General features: G+C 39.1%; 1 protein-coding gene across 1 annotated transcript; it reads left to right on the top strand.

Moving 5' to 3' along the window:
- The first annotated feature begins 1575 nt into the window (after positions 1-1575).
- Positions 1576-14404, top strand: acbd5a (acyl-CoA binding domain containing 5a). Its single transcript, XM_028434335.1, has 13 exons — positions 1576-1688; positions 1938-2059; positions 5954-6074; positions 8156-8228; positions 8433-8550; positions 8875-9084; positions 9243-9398; positions 11060-11151; positions 11224-11428; positions 11763-11965; positions 13358-13417; positions 14121-14230; positions 14321-14404. The coding sequence occupies exons 2-13, from the start codon at positions 1960-1962 to the stop codon at positions 14331-14333; spliced, it is 1461 nt and encodes a 486-aa protein (XP_028290136.1). The 5' UTR covers positions 1576-1688; positions 1938-1959; the 3' UTR covers positions 14334-14404.
- Positions 14405-17572: the final 3168 nt, after the last annotated feature.

Here is a 17572-nt window from a genome sequence, read left to right as displayed (position 1 = left end):
TTGGGTTATAACCTAAACCTAACACGCTACGTACGTGTACTTCGGTAACCGTACCAATAGCACCGGGGGTTGTCCGTACGGCAACCGTACAAATAGACACTTTCATAAAATGAAGGGAAGACAGGAAAAAAAATTGGTAGCGGTGTACATTCTGCTTGACATAAAATAATATTGGCAGTGGCTATCCGTACGGTTGCCGTATCAATATACCGACATTCTATCCGTACGCAGCGCCCCTATTTTGCTAGTTTAGGTCATGTGATGAGTCAGTCATTGGCCAGTTTAGGTTGCGTGACTAAGACTAGACCTTACCCTAAACCTAACCTTAACCCTAACCATAAAAATTGTTGCGATATTGAGTTATAACTTAAACCTAACCTAATCCTAAAATGCTACATACGTGTACTTAGGTAAACGTACCAAAAGCACAGGGGGCTTTACGAACCGTACGAATAGACGCTTTCTCTTTAATTTACATTTTATTAAGTATTTGTTTGTTTATTTATACAATAATTCACTCAATTGTGAATTCAATCTTAGATTAAATAATTTTTAACAAAAAAGCAAGAGTATCATAATCAAAATCTAGCTATAAAGCAAGGAATCTCTGTCTGTCTGTGTGTGTCTGTTCCTCAAATATCTCAGCGAATCAGGCTCAGACTGACCTGAAACTTTCAACATGGCTGCTGCTTGTTTCAAGAGTGTGCAAAATTAGATTTGTTTGGACTGCAATGATACCGTTAATTAATTATTTCATAAAATTATCTTAAATGCAGCTTTGCAGAACAGCTCAATGTTGACAGGTAGTCATGGTAACTCTGGATAAATTGAAAGCTGTGTATAATCTACAGGGGTAACTGCACAAAGGGCTTTTAAAAATGACTAAAGTGGGTCTAATATTGTAAAAAAATAAATAAATAAATAAATAAAAAAACTGTAAATATTGACCAGCAGGTGTCCTCAGTGAGCAACGTTTGTAACTAAGGTGAATAATAATAATAAAAATAGGCTTTCACTATAAATATGTAGCCATTATTACAGTGCCAAATATTATGCGCTGCACAGTTTATTTAGTCGACTAGCTCAGTTACACCATAAAAACATTGCCTTATTGTGTTTTAAAGTTCTTGGAAAATATGGTCAGGTGAATCAAAACAAAAGCAGGTTCTCACATTAGAAAGCCTGATGTGATTTATTATTATTATTATTATTATTATTATTATTATTATTATTATTATGTGCAACAGAATGTCAAATACATTTGTCAGACTTTGTGAATTTCAAATAAAAGTGAATCAGGATGTTTCAAAATAAAGACAAAGTGGGACCTCGAATTATTTTGTATGTACATGCAGGATTTAAGCAAAGGATGCTGGGATATGTAGTTATTACGTGTTTTAAGTGTGAAATTAACGTCAGCATTTATTGTTTTGGTTTAAGGGAATCATTTAATACAAGCAATAGTTGTATTTAAAAGAACACAAACCGAGTAGAAAATAATAATAATAATAATTAAAAATCAGTTTTTGTTCGCGGAGGATTGTGGGACTTGTATGAAACATTTTAATGGGAAAACTACATCTCCCAGCTGCCCGTTTCTCCTTGGCTTTATAAACATTTCATGGCGTCTGGTCGAAGGCTAAAGTCAAGTCTATGTCTGACAAACGGATAGGCCTGTGGATTCAACGGTAAGTAGCGATGTTTTTCGGTCTCTCTATTAGTGTTTAAACGAGTTAGTGGCATTTATAGTGAAATGAGATGTTTATTAGAGCTGTGTCGCACTATATCAACACTAACAACGTCTCGCTACCCCGGTTACACTGCATACTTTAGCCGCAGATGTCCACAGATTATTTGGTGAAACGGGCCAACAGTGTCACATGATGCTGCTCTGTATTGATGCAGTTTTAGTTTTATTTATTTATTTACTTTTGTAGGTTGTTGTGTTGAGCTGTGAGGATGGAAGTGGAGAGCCTGTGTCAGGAGGAAGAGGAGAACCGTCTGACCCAGCTGAGGTTTGAAGCTGCTGTCAAAGTCATCAAGAGTTTACCTGCAGATGGTGAGAGGAGACCCTAATGTTAATGCTAATACTAATGTGCAATATTGGTCTGTGCAGTTTACACAATGTCATTTTGATCACCACACTATATACATGGGAAACACAAAAATCAGTTGGTGGTAAAAGGACTAGTTTTCAGTACTCAAGTAAAAGTATAGATACAGAAAGTTTTGAAGTTGCTACCCTACTTGAGTAAAAGTAAAACAAACAAAAAAAAGTACATGCTACTAAATGTACTTGTAAAGAAGTCAAAAGAAAAACAAATTTTCCTTTCATTAATAAGACAGGGTTATTAAACCAGCAAATTCCATATCTATAGTTTTTTTTTTTTAGGAACTTGTAGAATACTGGTACATGGAAACAAGTTAAATCTGTTAGCTTTGAACACCAGGAGAATTTAGCACTCATGATAATTAGGGGTGTCCCAATCCGATATTGATATCGGTCCGATGTCAGCCAGAAAACGAATATCGGATTTTATCGGACTGCATCTAAAATCTCCGATATAATATACAGTAGTCCCTCGCTGTAACGCGGTTCACCTTTCGCGGCCTCTGTGTTTCACAGATTTTTTTAACAGTGCAATTTTGGATGCATTTTTTTATAACAGCGTATGAACGCGCATTGTGTTCTGCGCCCTGATTGGCTAATTCTGCATTCACCGACCAGCGACACATCCAGCTCTGTGAGTTTCACTGCCTGCTGAAGCGAGGAGCTGTGCTCCTTTTTCTCCTCTCATAAACATAAACCACCAGTGAAAAAAAGACTGCGTGATTAGCGGCTAATGCTATCCTAGCTCAGTGCTACAGAGTGAACTTTTACCTGCTACTACCACCTCCTCGCTGATTCTCCTCCACGCCTAATCCTCCCTAATCCGGTCCTGGTTGTAAAGGCCGTGTCATACATACAGCTCCAGGTGGTCACACACAGCTTCTACTCCATGGTTGAATGGGTGAACAGACCGGTGTCCGTGTTGACGGCCTGACGTCATTAGTCAACAAAGACTCCAATTTCTTTCGACATCAATGTCTGATCACTAGCAGTGTGACTCTGAAGTGCTGTATGTTTGAAAACAGGTTTATGTTTTAAAATCTATGAAGGTTTGAACTTTGAAAATGTTTAAACAAGAGAGAGATGTTAATTCATGTCTGAGAAAAGTGTATAAAGATGTGGTGAGGGGTTTTATAGCCTTAAAATATGATAATTATAAAAATACTACTTGGTGGATTTCACCTTTTGCGGGTTATTTTTAGAACGTAACCCCCACGATAAACGACTGACTACTGTATATTGGTTTTTTGGATTTATTTTTTCAATATCTAATATTTTCTTAATTTCTTATATTCAATCATAGAATGTTGTTATTCTAAAAGGTTGATTATATGTAGTCCACTGGTTTATAGAAAACAGGTCTATTTTTTTTTTTTATTAATCAAGTTTTTTCTAACATTCCACACGACAAAATAAGTAATAAAAGTGTGCATGATTCGTGCTTATATTGTATCAGATCGATATCGGTATCGGCCAATACTCAAGGCTGCAATATTGGTATGGTATCGGAAGTGAAAAAGTTGCATCGGGACATCCCTAATTAAAATTTGTAAAATTAAAAAAAATAAAAATAATGTCAAGAAAAAAAACAAGTGCAAATGCTCAATAAAACCCAGAGCAACTTTGAGTTTAACATTTAAAATGTTAACCATAAAACTAAGGGACCTGCCAAAATTTTGCGTCTTTTTACGTTGTGGCGTCATCTTAGAAGGTCTTAAAAGTAACAAGCTCATTTTTAAAATGTAAGGAGGCAAAGGTACAGATATGTACAGTATATGCATGCTCAAGTAAAGTACATATGCCAGAAAATAACTAATTAAGTACTGTAATGAAATAATTGTACTTTGCTTGTCCCGTCTGTTTCTCAGTATGGGGTGCAGATCGTAAAGTTGCACAAATGCAAAAAACAAAAAACCCAGCAACACTTATCAACAAACCACGTTTAAAAAACGTACATGATTTTTTTTTTGTCACTTTGGATCAGATTTACAGCAATATTTGTGATTTCATTCTCTCGTAAAAATATAATGTCAATGTTAAATCTAAATGCTAAATGTTAAATATAAATTGCCTCTCCAAAAAATATTTTTCTTAATGGTTTTTATTATTTTTTGTATTTTTGTTGTTGTTTTATAGATTAATGGTTATTTTTGTAGTCATCTTGTGTGGTTTTGGAGTGATTTAGATTGCTCTAGTCTGTTTTTGTGTATTTTACTGTCATTTTGTGTATTTTTGTGTGTTTACTTTGGGAGCTGTCAGTTGCACGTCCGCACTAGACCCCCCCCCAATTTGTGTTGTAAATTTAATTTCAAATGTTAATAAAAAGTCTAAAGTTCTGAATTTAGTTTGACTGAAGCTGTAGGAACCCTGTAGCAACACAAGTATAATATTTTGCATTTTTTCTTGTAATGGTCTAATTTCAGTTTGATATAAACCTTCACCCAACTATCCTATTTGCAATTTTTGGATCATGTTTTTGAACGTTTATTAACCTCTTCTGTCTGCATTTATTAATCACATTGTGTTAAGTGTGACTTTTTGTTCTCTTGTGTCACTAAGTACACTTTGACCTGACCTAACCTGCCTTAAAGTCACACCAGTGGATTTGTTGTGCTATGATTGGACACTCATTTCACAATCATAGCAAATGGCACACACACTTCACATGTTTACTTCCTGAGGCACCTTTACACTGGGTTGAACAATAAAACTGAGAAAATAACCAGCATTCAATTCTGTTTTGGCGCCGTGCATCAATACGTTTAATCTGATTGGTCATCCATGATGTGGTGCATCTGATTGTTGTCTGGACATTTCTTTTGTTGGAGTTTCACAATATTCGTTGATCATTTTTAAACAAAAAATAATAATGATTTACTCAGTAACGGTTGGATGCAGAAATGTAATGAATTACTTGCTTTTTTAAAAAACGTACTTAATTACTATTGCAACAACACATCACGGGTAGGGTTAAACACGTCACGGGTAGGGTTAAACACATCACGGGTAGGGTTAAACACGTCACGGGTAGGGTTAAACACGTCACGGGTAGGGTTAAACGCGTCACGGGGTAGGGTTAAACGCGTCACGGGTAGGGTTTAACGCGTCACGGAGTAGGGTTTAACGCGTCACGGGGGTAGGGTTAAACGCGTCACGGGGGTAGGGTTAAACGCGTCACGGGGGTAGGGTTAAACGCGTCACGGGGGTAGGGTTAAACGCGTCACGGGGGTAGGGTTAAACGCGTCGCGGGTAGGGTAAAACTAACCTGTCTCACGACCTTCGCCATCGCTGCCCCCACCCTTTGGAACTCACTCCCACTGCCCATGAGAAACTCGGACTCACTACCAAACTTCAAATCATTACTTAAAGCCCACCTGTTCAAACTGGCTTTTCCGTAAAACCCCTTTTGTTTTGTTTTTCTTTTGTTATGTTTTGTCTCATTCCCCACGTAAAGCGACTTGATTTATTATTATATTATTATTATTAAGTACAAGTAAAATTACTGATTTAGAAATATACCCAAACAAGTACAAGTACCCATAAACGCAGCTCAGTTACAGTAATGTGAGTGTTTGTAATTCATTACTTTGACCTGTGCAGATGGAAAGTCTGCTGCTTACAGGTGCCAATCACAGTGTGTGCAGTGCAGCAGATTTTCTGTCTCAGCACTTGTGCTACTTAGAATAATCCACTTTACTTTCAGCTCGCAGTGCACACTTCCCTCTATTAACGACTGCAGTGTTGCAACTGGAGCTTTCTAAGGCCTGTGTTATTAGACCTACCATGTATATGTCATTTAAGAGATTTGTAAAAGTAATTGGCTGTTTTATGTTTGTTTCCCAGGTCCTTTTCAACCCTCCAACGACATGATGCTTAAGTTCTACAGCTACTACAAACAAGCCACCTTAGGCTTGTGCAACACTCCCAGACCAGGATTCTGGGACGTTGTCGGCAAAGCCAAATGGTAAAAAAACAGTGGTTTGATATCATATTTGCAGCTTTTTAAGTTGACTGAAACTGTAAATAAAGTGCAGTTACAGGTTATGTCAGGTCATTTCTGAGTCTGTGTTGAAATTCAACTCCCAGTGTGAACTCTCACTCACACGGCTTTTGCTCTGGTTTAGAATCAATGGTTAACTAGGACTGGTTTATCTCCCAAACAACACAACTGACAAATATTTGTTTGGGATTAAAAATACATTTTGACACAAATTTAAATTTCTTCTTAGTTTTTAGTCTTAATGAACTTTAGTCATCAGAGTTTTTGTTTCATTTGACTAAATTCAAAATTATTATAATCTACTAAGATTACGCCTGGCTATATTGCATTTAACTGCTAATGCAGTGTTTTTCAACCTTGGGGTCGGGACCCTAAGTGGGGGAGCCTGGAATTAAAATGGGGTCACCTGAAATGTCTAGTAATTATAAAGAAAATAATAATAATAATAATAATAATAACTTATAATAACATAGTTAACTAAAAAAACAAAACATTGAATTATTGTTTTTCAGATACACATCACACACGATGATAAATATCAAATAACTGTATGCCAAACGTTCTCAAATATGAATTTAGTTCAACTAAAATGCAGTATAAAAATATCTATGATGGCTACTCTGTAATGTAACAGTTTAATAAACTTGATCAAAATCCAATTCTAGGAGGAAAAAAAAGTCTCTGTGGTCGCCGGACGTTTGTGATCTCAAAATGGGAGCACGACCCGAAAAAGGTTAAGAACCTCTGCTGTAAACCTTTAATTATTAAGGCCACAGCTTGTGGATTTCCTAAACACAGGGATCCCTTCTGATTGGCTCATTTCTTATCATGGCCCGGCCCTGCACGCCGGCGTTCTCTCAGTTCAACGTTGATTAGATGAAATCATTTTTTTCAAGTCTTTAAGAGCTAATTTTATGAATATTATATATATATATATATATATATATATATCTTAACAAATCACAATGCTGAAATATTTGAGCAAATAACCAAATCCAAACAAGGTTTGTAAATAACAACTGAAATTGTTTAAGTAGTCATTAAAACGACTGTTTGAAAAGAAAAAAAAAAAAGAAATCAATAAAGCCTCGCCATGATTTTTTAGTCTGCTGTAATGGTACGTTCACACCAAACGCGTTTCGGACGTTAAAATTGCGCTTCACGCGCGTAGTTGGACACTTGTGCTCATTGAATACAGACACTTGTCACCAACGTCAAAGATGCACGGGACGCATGTCGAGGGGAGGGGCTTCTCTGTTGCCGGTGGGGTTCATACAATGGATGATGATGTGGCGATCAGTTACGTTCATATTTCACCCAGTGACTGTGACGTGGTGGGGAACATTATTATGTTGAGAAGGCGGTGTTTCATGTCGGATGCATTGGGGTTTGCGCTGTAATGTCAGAGGGCTATAGAGAAGTGTGGTTGAATGGAGAATAAAGTTGGGAGTTCCTTGATGAAAACTCCGCCTCCGACTCCCGTTCATCGGCTCTACATTATCCAGAGAGTGGCTTGACTTTATTTTCACCTCTGCGCCGTTTATGGATTCACCAGAGCTGCGCTGGGACGACAGTTGTTTTCAGCGCTACTTGTGTCTCTCGCGTGCCCAGTTTGACTACCTGCTGACCCGCAGCGGCGCTTGCATCTCCTACAAGGACACCAACTACATGCGCTCTATGCCGGTAGAAGAGTGCCTGTCCATCTGTCTCCGCCTCCGGTTATTGTTTTTTTTTCCCCTCTCATTGTTCTGAATACATCACGGTTGGGGAACGCTCCTGATTGGTCGAAGCGCCGCGATATGCCCCAAAAGTTCAACAATCCCAACTCCAGCGTCGGCTGCGTTGGAGGTTTGGACGCATGTCAAAAGCGTCCGCCGCGATTAAAGCTTCTAAACTCGCTGCACAGGGAACTCCGACGCTCCCTAGAAGCATGTCCACCATATATTGTGAATGTACACCTGCTGCTTTCGACGCGTTTGGTGTGAACTCGCCATAATAGTCTTACTCGATTAAAACATGGTGATGGAGTGTCTCTGTTGTCGTAGGGATGCATGGAACTCTCTTGGTGACATGTCAAAGGAAGCAGCGATGGCAGCTTATGTGGATGAAATGAAACTGGTACGTCACTTTAAAGTTAAGACCAGCTGTGAAGTTTTTCATGCAGAATCACACCTTAGAAGTCCACACAGCAGACACACACCTTTTACACAATTCCTAAACTTGCTTGTCTTTCATTGAAAAACTAGCAGCTCATTTACAATCTCTTAATCTGTTTGTAGATTTGAGATAAACAGGAATTAATCTAGCTTTGGTCCCACACAGATCTTGGAGGGAATGCCCATGACCAGTGAGGTAGAGGAGCTACTGAGGGTCATTGGTCCATTCTATGAGCTGGCTGATGAGAAGAAGAAGATCTCACAGATATCAGACCTGAGCGCTGGTAGGTTGATCCATTCATCTAAGGCTAATCCCTGCAGTTTCATTTGACTTTATTCAAGCTAAACTTCAATTATTTATTTTTTACTATTTGCTTCTTGCTGTGCGCACAGCCCGATTGACACAGTTTATTAGGCAACTGGATGGCAAGTACATAAACAGTCTGGAGTCTGGTGGTAAAGCATAGACGCTTTTAGTGCTGGTCAACAGCAAGCATGCATGTTATTCAAGTAGAAATTATAGCTTCTGTATTTAATATATTTTTTTTTAGTCCTTTAATGTAGCATAAAGCATTGGTTAAATGTGTTGACTAATTTCTATTGTGCAGGCTTCAGTTCCACAATAAACTCTCTGCAATCCAAGAGCTTTACCAAGAGCATCATCAGAAACATGGAAATAAACAACACGCTAGAGGCTCCGCCCACTAGGGTCAGATCTAACGAGGGGCCGGCAGGGCAGGAAACAGATGAGGATGAAGGAGAAGATGAGGATGATGAGGAGGAGGAGGAAGAAACCATGGAAAAAGAAATCAGAAAAGGTGATTATCCGCACTGAAATAAACAAGAAATTAAAATAATTAATTTCGATTTAACTCCGGGGTAAAACATTGCCAGAATCAATATAACAGAAGCTTAAGGTGTTTTTTTTTTTTTTTTAATAAATGTGAGATTAATTAGTTATTTATTTTATCAACAGCGTCACCACCGAAGAAGAAAAGCTCCTCAAGGAGACATAAGGCCCCTCTGCCAAACGGGACGGTGACCAATGGCGTGCTCCACCTGACCAATGGCGGCTCTCAATGCAGCGCAAACAGTGAGGACGCTCATCTGCAGCAGAACGGACTTTACACAGGTAGGAAAGAACACATGGATCCTCTCTGATGGGTGTGATTAGATTATCAGCTTAGCTCTGGTGCTAACACTTTACACACCTGTTGCTGCTTTGATAGTTTGAGTTCGATACACAGAAAGGGTAATAGTGCCCCAAAATCAGTAGAGGTTCCGTTTCTGTGGTCCTGTACTACGAAGCTGGATTTCCTCTTATCGCGCTAACTCCGGGGATTTATTCCATGTGTGCTGTACTACGACGCTGGGTGAATTCTTTCAGGATTAGGCTACAGTTTAGGCTAAATGGCTAAACTGTCGGGAGTAGGTTTTGTTTTGGGTAGGATATGAGCGACTATAAAAGCCCTAGCCTTGAATTATTCCTAATCTCCTCGTATTATTCAATGTTTAATAGAGGTGATTAGTTTGGAAGCACTCACTAGGCGTTTGAGTTCTGGGAGGCGGGACAAACCTGCGCAGAGTAACCAATGAAACGATGAGCGGACGCTCGTCAGCAGACTGCTCGTCAGCAGAGTTAAATGGCGTGTATTAAGGCTTACGGTTTTAAAGCCTCTTTTTGTTGTGGTCAACGACATATCCAGAGCACAGCGCAGCACCCAAAGGCTTCTCCGTGGCGGGCGCCATGTTTGTTTTGGCACTGTTTGGCGCATGAGATATGAGGTTCTTTCTGTTTGGCTCTGATTGGCTCGTTTTCTTTAGAAGGGAGGAAGTGAGAAGAAACGGCAGCATTACCGCACCCACTTTCTTACAAAAAGTAAAGGAAGTGGGTGTGGCTTAGTAAAGTGGAACTGATTAGTATCTGTTTATTCTCCCATCAATGACTATTGTATAATCTCACTCGTTTAAGCATTAACAGTCGTCACATCCTGCATTTGTTCCTTCCTGCTTTTGCTTCAACAACAGTGTTGTTGCTTTACAATAAGGGTCCCTTAATTAACATTAGTTAATGCATTAATTAACATAACAGTTAATGCATTAGTACTTTATACACTTTACAATAAGGGTCCAAAAAGCAATTACTGATGGTTAACTATGTTTCAGTAATACTTAAGAGGCACTCCTTTATATTTATAAAGGTATTTGTCTGGTTGCTAATGTTATGTAACACCTTACTTAATAAACACCATAAGTAAATGATTACTAGAGACATTATTATTTTACTAATATTAATTAATGCACATTAGGTATGAAATATATAGGGATAACAATTACACATGTAAGTTTTATTAATGCTTAATGATGTTGTAATTAACTCTGAGCAGTGAACATTAATCAACTGCTTATTAATGCATTAGCTGATATATTAATCCATTAGGTAATACTTTATAATTATTAATAACTATTAAACTATTAACGAATGCATTGACTAACATTAATTAAGTGTTACCATGGATTTTAATTCTTTACATTTTAAAGTATTGTTTCTCATGGTGACACCCGATTGGTCAGACGCTGTAATCTCCACCCTTTTACAGGTGCGTGCATGTAGCCAGGTTGAAATCACCTGTTTTAAGATAACGTGTTTATATCCTGCTTCGTAGTGAAGGTGCACTGTGATGGAGAATGTTTGGTTAGGTGAAGCCAGCTAACGGAGATATCTCAGATATATAGACATATGTCCAGTTTCATAGTATATGTGTATTCTATAATGTTGTTGTGTATTGTCAGATCTAAGTGCAGATACTACAGGAGCCAATCACCTGCTCAGTGACTCTGACAGCGAGGTCTACTGCGACTCAGTGGATCAGTTTGGACAAGAAGTAACTAAAACTCCAAACACTTATTTACACATTGAATGTGTTGAATCATAAACTCAGTGGATTGTGTTTTAGACCTCAGAGCATAATCAATCTATGGACGACCTGGAGGAGGAGGACGGTCACCTGCTGCCTCCTGATGAAGCACAAGATGAGGTTCAGGAGCTCCCACAGGGCGTCCAGTGTGGTGGAGAGGAGGGAGAAGCAGGGGGGATGTCATCCCAGAGGCACAATACCAGCATGGAGACGACGAGGGGCTCTGTGGACAGGAGAGGACGAGGTAAGTGTACATGTCATGTTGAACGGCGACATTGTTTACAGAAAGAGTCATAAAATCAGATGACGTAAAGCAAAGATTAGCTTTAATTTAGCAGGAAAATTTATTAAAACAGACATGGGCAATTGGTGGCTCGGGGGCCGCACAGTCACAAAATGACTCCCAAAAGCGCACACAAAACCCTTTGTCTTTCCTGTGTTAACGCTCAGATTGTTCATTATTCCATCTCTGTACAGAAATCTAGGGAAACGTGACCGCTTTGTTTATGTTACTGTTAACACAATGAGTATCCAATCAAGTCTGTATTAATGTTCAACATGAACCTTGTACCTTCTAGGATCACGGTCTCCAGGCAACACGACCAGACCTCCACTGCCTGTCCAGGGTGGGGGGGGTGGTGGCGGCCGGCGTTGGGGAGGAGCATCCACGCCTGTGGAGAACCTGAACGAGCAGATTGTGGTGGCTCTATCTCGACTGCAGGAGGACATGCAGAGTGTTCTGGAGAGGCTGCACACACTGGAGGCTCTGACAGCCAGCCAGGTCACATTCATCACGTTCATCCATCAGTCCAGTTTAGTTTAAGATCATAGGGTTTTTTAAAAAAGGAGTTGTCTTCCTCTAAGACGGGGGTTCACAAACAGGGGTACAGGAGCACATTGCAGGGGGTATACAGAAAGATTTAACAATTACTTTAAAAATAATCAAGAAATCTTGTTAGTTCCTTTTTTGGAGTTTTTTTTTTTTGGACAATTTCACCACAAACTAACAGTACTTTTGCTCAATAAAACACAATGTTTTCTTGTAATTTATTGAAACAGGATTATTTTATGCCATAGAAGCCATTTTATCACACTTCTGACAATAATTAGCTACATTTTACAAAGGACTCTGTAATCTAAAAGTTGTAGTTTAACTAAATTCCACTTTAAATTCCACTCACTTTGCAGATTAAGCCTTAGGGAACCAATGTTTAGGGGTTTAGGAGAGCTCGCTGTTTCACAAAGGAAAACGCATGTGAAATTATGGAGAGGGTACTTACAATGTGATTAGGGGGTACAAATGATTTCACAAAATGGCAGAGGGTACACGGGACAAAAAAAAAGGGAACCACTGCTCTAAGACGCGTGTTAAACTCAAATCCGGCCCTTTAGAGCATCCACTTCGGCCCACAGAAAACAGTAAAAATGACCAAATAATTAAGTTGTAGATACTGTATTTCAAATTCACAAATCCATTGAAACTCCATAATATTTTTAGGGGCTTGATGTTATCTCATGCTTATCACATGAATGCAGTCATTTTTTAATTGCAAATCATGGAAAATAAATCTAAAAAATCTTGCAATTTGTTACAAATAATAACAGAAAATTAAGCAATTTCTTATTTTTTTTAAATCCATTTTTAAAGTGAAAATCTTGCAGGGACTGATATTTAAAATTTAAGCACAATATTATTAAAATTTCTCTTTTTTCTTGAGATCAAACTGGTCCGTATTTGGCCCTTGCTCTAAGACCTAGGTTCCCTAAAGTGGGCTACGCAAATTGTCATGAGGTATGTGGAAAAAAACACAAAAAAAAAACAGCATGACAACATTGGAAACTAGAATATAAATAGAGCAGCAGTCAGGAGCCTACATGCATTGCCACAGAATACACATTAGTCTGTGTGAGTGCTCTACAGTGGTGAGAGAAGAACAATATCATTAATGTCCTTTGCTAAATAAAATAATCAATTCTTAATAATGCATTAGATACATTTTTCTACACCTGATTTCTTTGTTCTTGTCATCTCAAGCATAAATTACATGTTGGTAAAATGTTGACTATTTAGTTTTTACTGTGTATATGGTTACTGTGAGGATGAAAAGATGCTGAAAGCTTCTGTTTTTGTGATGTTGTAAAATGTTAAAATGTTTTCCTTGTATTGTTACAGGCTAGATCAGCTGCTCTGTCTCCCTCCTATGCATTACCTCCAGTGACCAAAAAAACTCAGGTAAACCAATATTTTTTGGTGTTTCTTGTGACTTTCATATATTTGTAGTACAAAACCTAATCAATGATGAGCTGGTTAACCTGTTTTGTTTTTTACTTTAGGAGTAAATTAGAGTAGTCGTTACTGTTGGGCTGCGTCCGAATAGTTTCTTCCACTTTTCTTTAATCCCCGGAAGTGGCGGTCCAATTGTTCAAAAGCTAAGGAAAGGAGGCTCAATGCTTCCTTTTTTACCTCCTTTAACCTAGGAAACACTGATGCATCCTTTATCAAAGGAGACCAGATAATGCTGACCCACAATTCCTTGCGGCGACAACATTTAAAGGGACACGCACGCCTGAGCGCTCACGGACACTCACGATGTGGGTCAGCATTATCTGGTCTCCTATGGTTAAGGATGCATCAGTGTTTCCTAGGCTAAAGGAGGTAAAAAAAAAAAGGAAGCATTGAGCCTCCTTTCCTCAGCTTGAAGAGATTTAAATGCTCTTTATCATGGCCACTACTTCAGGAAAAGTGGATAGGATAGCCAGGGGCTGCATCCGAATGATCTATCCTATCTCCTTTCTTATCTACCTTTCCCTAACGCCTTGACGTCATCCACAGGGTTAAGGAAATGTGGATAGGAAAGGGACTATTCGGACGCAGCCACTGTCTGATGAACAACTCTTCATCATATGCTTCACTGCTTTCTTACTGTGTCTTGTAGACTCCCTCCTGGTGGCCTTTTGACATATCACCCTCCAGCTTGGCCTTTGCTGTGGTTTGGCCCTTTGTGGTCCAGTGGTTGATCAGTCTCTATCTGCACAGGAGACGAAGGTAGAAGGTTCTACCTCACTTTTACTAAATTCATCATAAAATAAAACACTTGGAATATAATATTGTAATAACTCTTTCCTTGTTTACTAGACGAACTCACTGAGCCTCCAGACTGTAACCTATGATTGGCTCAGACGCTCCGAGCCTCATGAACAAACATCTGTGTGTGAGGCAAAAAAGTCTCAGCATCAGCTTTTGCACTATGAACAAACCGCCCAGTGAGTGTGAGGAGGAGAGGAAGGGGAACCAATGAGTGGACGGACTAATGAAGTTTTGGCCATATTTTCTTCTGTTTGTCTTTAGAGCACCTGTGTCAAACTCAAAGCCCTGGGGCCAAATTTGGCCCTTTAGAGCAGTGTTTCTCAAATGTGGGTATGCAATGGCATTACAGGGGGTACTAGAGAGGAGAATTAACAAATGAAAGCATTGAAAATATGTGGTTCCATAATGTTTATGTTTAGTTAAAAATGATAATCAGACTGAATATTACCAGCAACTCACAAAAACTGAATAATAAAAGAACAACAAAATGATTTAAAAAATACACACACACTAAGAGAAAAATAGCAACACACAAAATGACAACAAAGACACACTGAGTGAGAGAAAAATACACAAGATTGCTACAATACACAAAAATAACAAACATACAAAACATAAGAAACAACAAAAACACACTGAGGGAAAAGTTTAAATAATTCCAACACACAAAATAAGCGAAAAATACACAAAATAATAAAAAAAATCACAAAATGATGTTGATTAGAACATAAACTAAAAATACATAAGTCAGTCTTGGTCCCACACCAGGAGGGAGATGACCAGAAATGATAACTACAGAAATAAATCGATTCAGGAGGCACTAAATACTGTTTCATTTACTTATTTATAAAATCAGATTCTTTCAAATGTGTGTTAACACTCATCATTATGCTCATTAGATGTTTTTTCACAGAATTCTGTGCAAAATGTTGAAGTCGGACGTAAAGGGGGTACTTGAGCCAGAAAGGTTTAAGAACCACTGCTTTAGAGCTCCTAATTCTGCCTGCAGGAGGAAGTAAAAATGACTGAAAAAAAATGTATCGTTGTGTAAATTACAAAATAATTTAGTTGCAGATATCTCAGCCCCTCCAAATACACATGGATGCAATTTTACAAATTACCCAAGCTTATATGACACAATGGCAGTCATTTTTTTTTTCAAAATCCTGCAAATGTCCTCATATTATTCTACTAAATTAAATAATTGTTCATAATATCAAGGAAATTTAAGTTTAAGGTCACTTAATTTTACTTTAAAGTAGGGCACATTATTGTTAAAATTACTTCTTTTTTTTTCCCCCACTCGAGGTCAAACTGGTCCGTATTTGAACTAAAATGAGTTTGACACCGCTGCTTTAAAGCATACCAGTTATCTCCATGACTAAAGCTTTGCTGTGCTGGCGCTATTTATTGTGGGGTTTTTTATTAAACAGATTGATGTGATTAGACACATTTCCGCTTTAGTAGCCCCTTTAATGCTGCTACTTCAATAAACTGTAGGAAAAAAAGGCGAGACTGAATGTAGCAACATACCATTTTAAGAGATTCTGTATGATTATAATTTTTTTTAAGATTAAGTCTTTAGTAGCCTTATGCTCCAGATCCCAGTGTTTGCGTAACATTTCAACATGTGTCATTAATGCCTGTTTTTTTTAATTCTGTTATCACTTCGTTATTCTTCCTTATAGTGAAAGGCAAAAGAAGTGCCTCAACAATGCTAATGAGTTTCATGCATCACTATTCTGTAGCAGCACAGACCAAATTACCCTGAATTGCTGTAGACACTCACGTTGTTTCTATCTTGATAATCACTAATGTTTAGTTGGCGCTCCTGATTACCATGTATAAAAAAAAAAAAAACGTGTTAACATGTTTGTATGAATAATGCGGTTCTGAGTAATTGTGAATCTTGTACAATAGCTGTACAGGAAGATCAAATTGCAATACTTTAATTGCATCTCCGTGTATGAATAATGTAGAGTAATATATGAAATAATCTCTTCAGAGCCATTATGTTTTAATAAATAATAGTTTACCTTTCTACTGAAATGTACAGCGGCATTGTCGTCCTTTCAGCCTGTGAATGAAGCAGTTTGCATGTGATCTTTACAGTCTGAAATAAAAGTTTTCACTAAACCTTCCAAGTTTGTCTTTTCTTCCTCCATCCCTTCCCCTACAATACACTATTATCATTGGTAGATATTTTAAATATTGTTTCTAGTAATCTGTGTATAGGATTGTTATTGTTGTGAGATGTCTCACTATGGGATGCAACCTCTGTCTGTATTCCTCAGAAGCATTTCAATCTGCCAATCCTGATTGGCCGGTGAAGCACGTCTGTCCGCTAGGGTGAGACCCACCTCCTATAAAAGGAGGACACGGACAGACGTGCACCATTCAAACACCTCTTCCCCTTTCAACTATCTCACATTTTTTTGCCAGCTTAACTGTCCACAGGCAGATTCTCTTTATTCCAGTCGACGGACCTCTAGACCACAACAACGATCGCCACATGTTATGTTGGCTTTGGGGGATAAGTCGGCCAGTCAGCACACACTGATCTGCTGGGTTATGAAAGGAGCATGTAAGCTCATCCCCGTGTCCAGACCACTGGTACCACCGTGGGATCTGGCGGTGGTTTTGGGGGGACTTAAACGTCCTCCTTTTGAACCACTGGAGGACGCGGGCCTGAAGTTAGCCTCTCTTAAGGCTGTCTTGTTACTGGCTCTGGCTTCGGCCAAGAGGGTCAGTGACATCCATTCGCTCTCGGTTCCTCCATTGTGCGCTCAGCTTTTTCCAGGTGATGCGAAGATCATCCTGAGACCCAACCCGGCCTTTGTGCCAAAGGTTGTGGGCTTGTGTTCTCCCATTGATCTTTTGGCCTTTTCTGCCTCACAGGGTGAGCAGTGGTCGAATGTGTCATGGATATGACGAGGGGCGATCTGCTGTTCGTCTCCTGGGCCAATCCCCGCAAGGGAAAGCCTGTTACTAAGCAACGCCTGTCACACTGGGTGGTGGAGGTTATTGCTTTGGCTTACTCGTGTCAAGGTCTGCAGCCGCCTACGGGTCTGCGTGCACACTCGACCCGGGGTCTTGCCACGTCCTGAGCTTTGTTCAGGGGAGTGTCTGTTCAGGACATCTGTGCAGCGGTGAGTTGGACCTCGCCCCTCACATTTGTCCGCTTTTACATGCTGGACATTTCCACCCCGTGTATGGCATGGCTGGTTTTAATGTCCTGATGTGATCAGACATCTGCCCTGGAGGCTGGTACCCCTCGATAAGCATGTCTGCACTACGGGA

This window comes from Gouania willdenowi, chromosome 20 (assembly GCF_900634775.1).
Source record: "Gouania willdenowi chromosome 20, fGouWil2.1, whole genome shotgun sequence".
In the NCBI taxonomy this organism is placed as follows: domain Eukaryota; kingdom Metazoa; phylum Chordata; class Actinopteri; order Blenniiformes; family Gobiesocidae; genus Gouania; species Gouania willdenowi.
The sequence above is the reverse complement of the archived record's forward strand: the minus strand, read 5'-3'. Positions and strand labels throughout refer to the sequence as shown.

Bases quoted from the DNA above. Each gene is read 5' to 3' on its own strand.
- acbd5a (XM_028434335.1), top strand. From the start codon at position 1,960: ATGGAAGTGGAGAGCCTGTGTCAGGAGGAAGAGGAGAACCGTCTGACC. The intron at 9,399-11,059 runs GTAGGAAAGAAC...GTGTATTGTCAG, and splicing joins GCAGAACGGACTTTACACAG to ATCTAAGTGCAGATACTACA. The intron at 11,152-11,223 runs GTAACTAAAACT...ATTGTGTTTTAG, and splicing joins TGGATCAGTTTGGACAAGAA to ACCTCAGAGCATAATCAATC.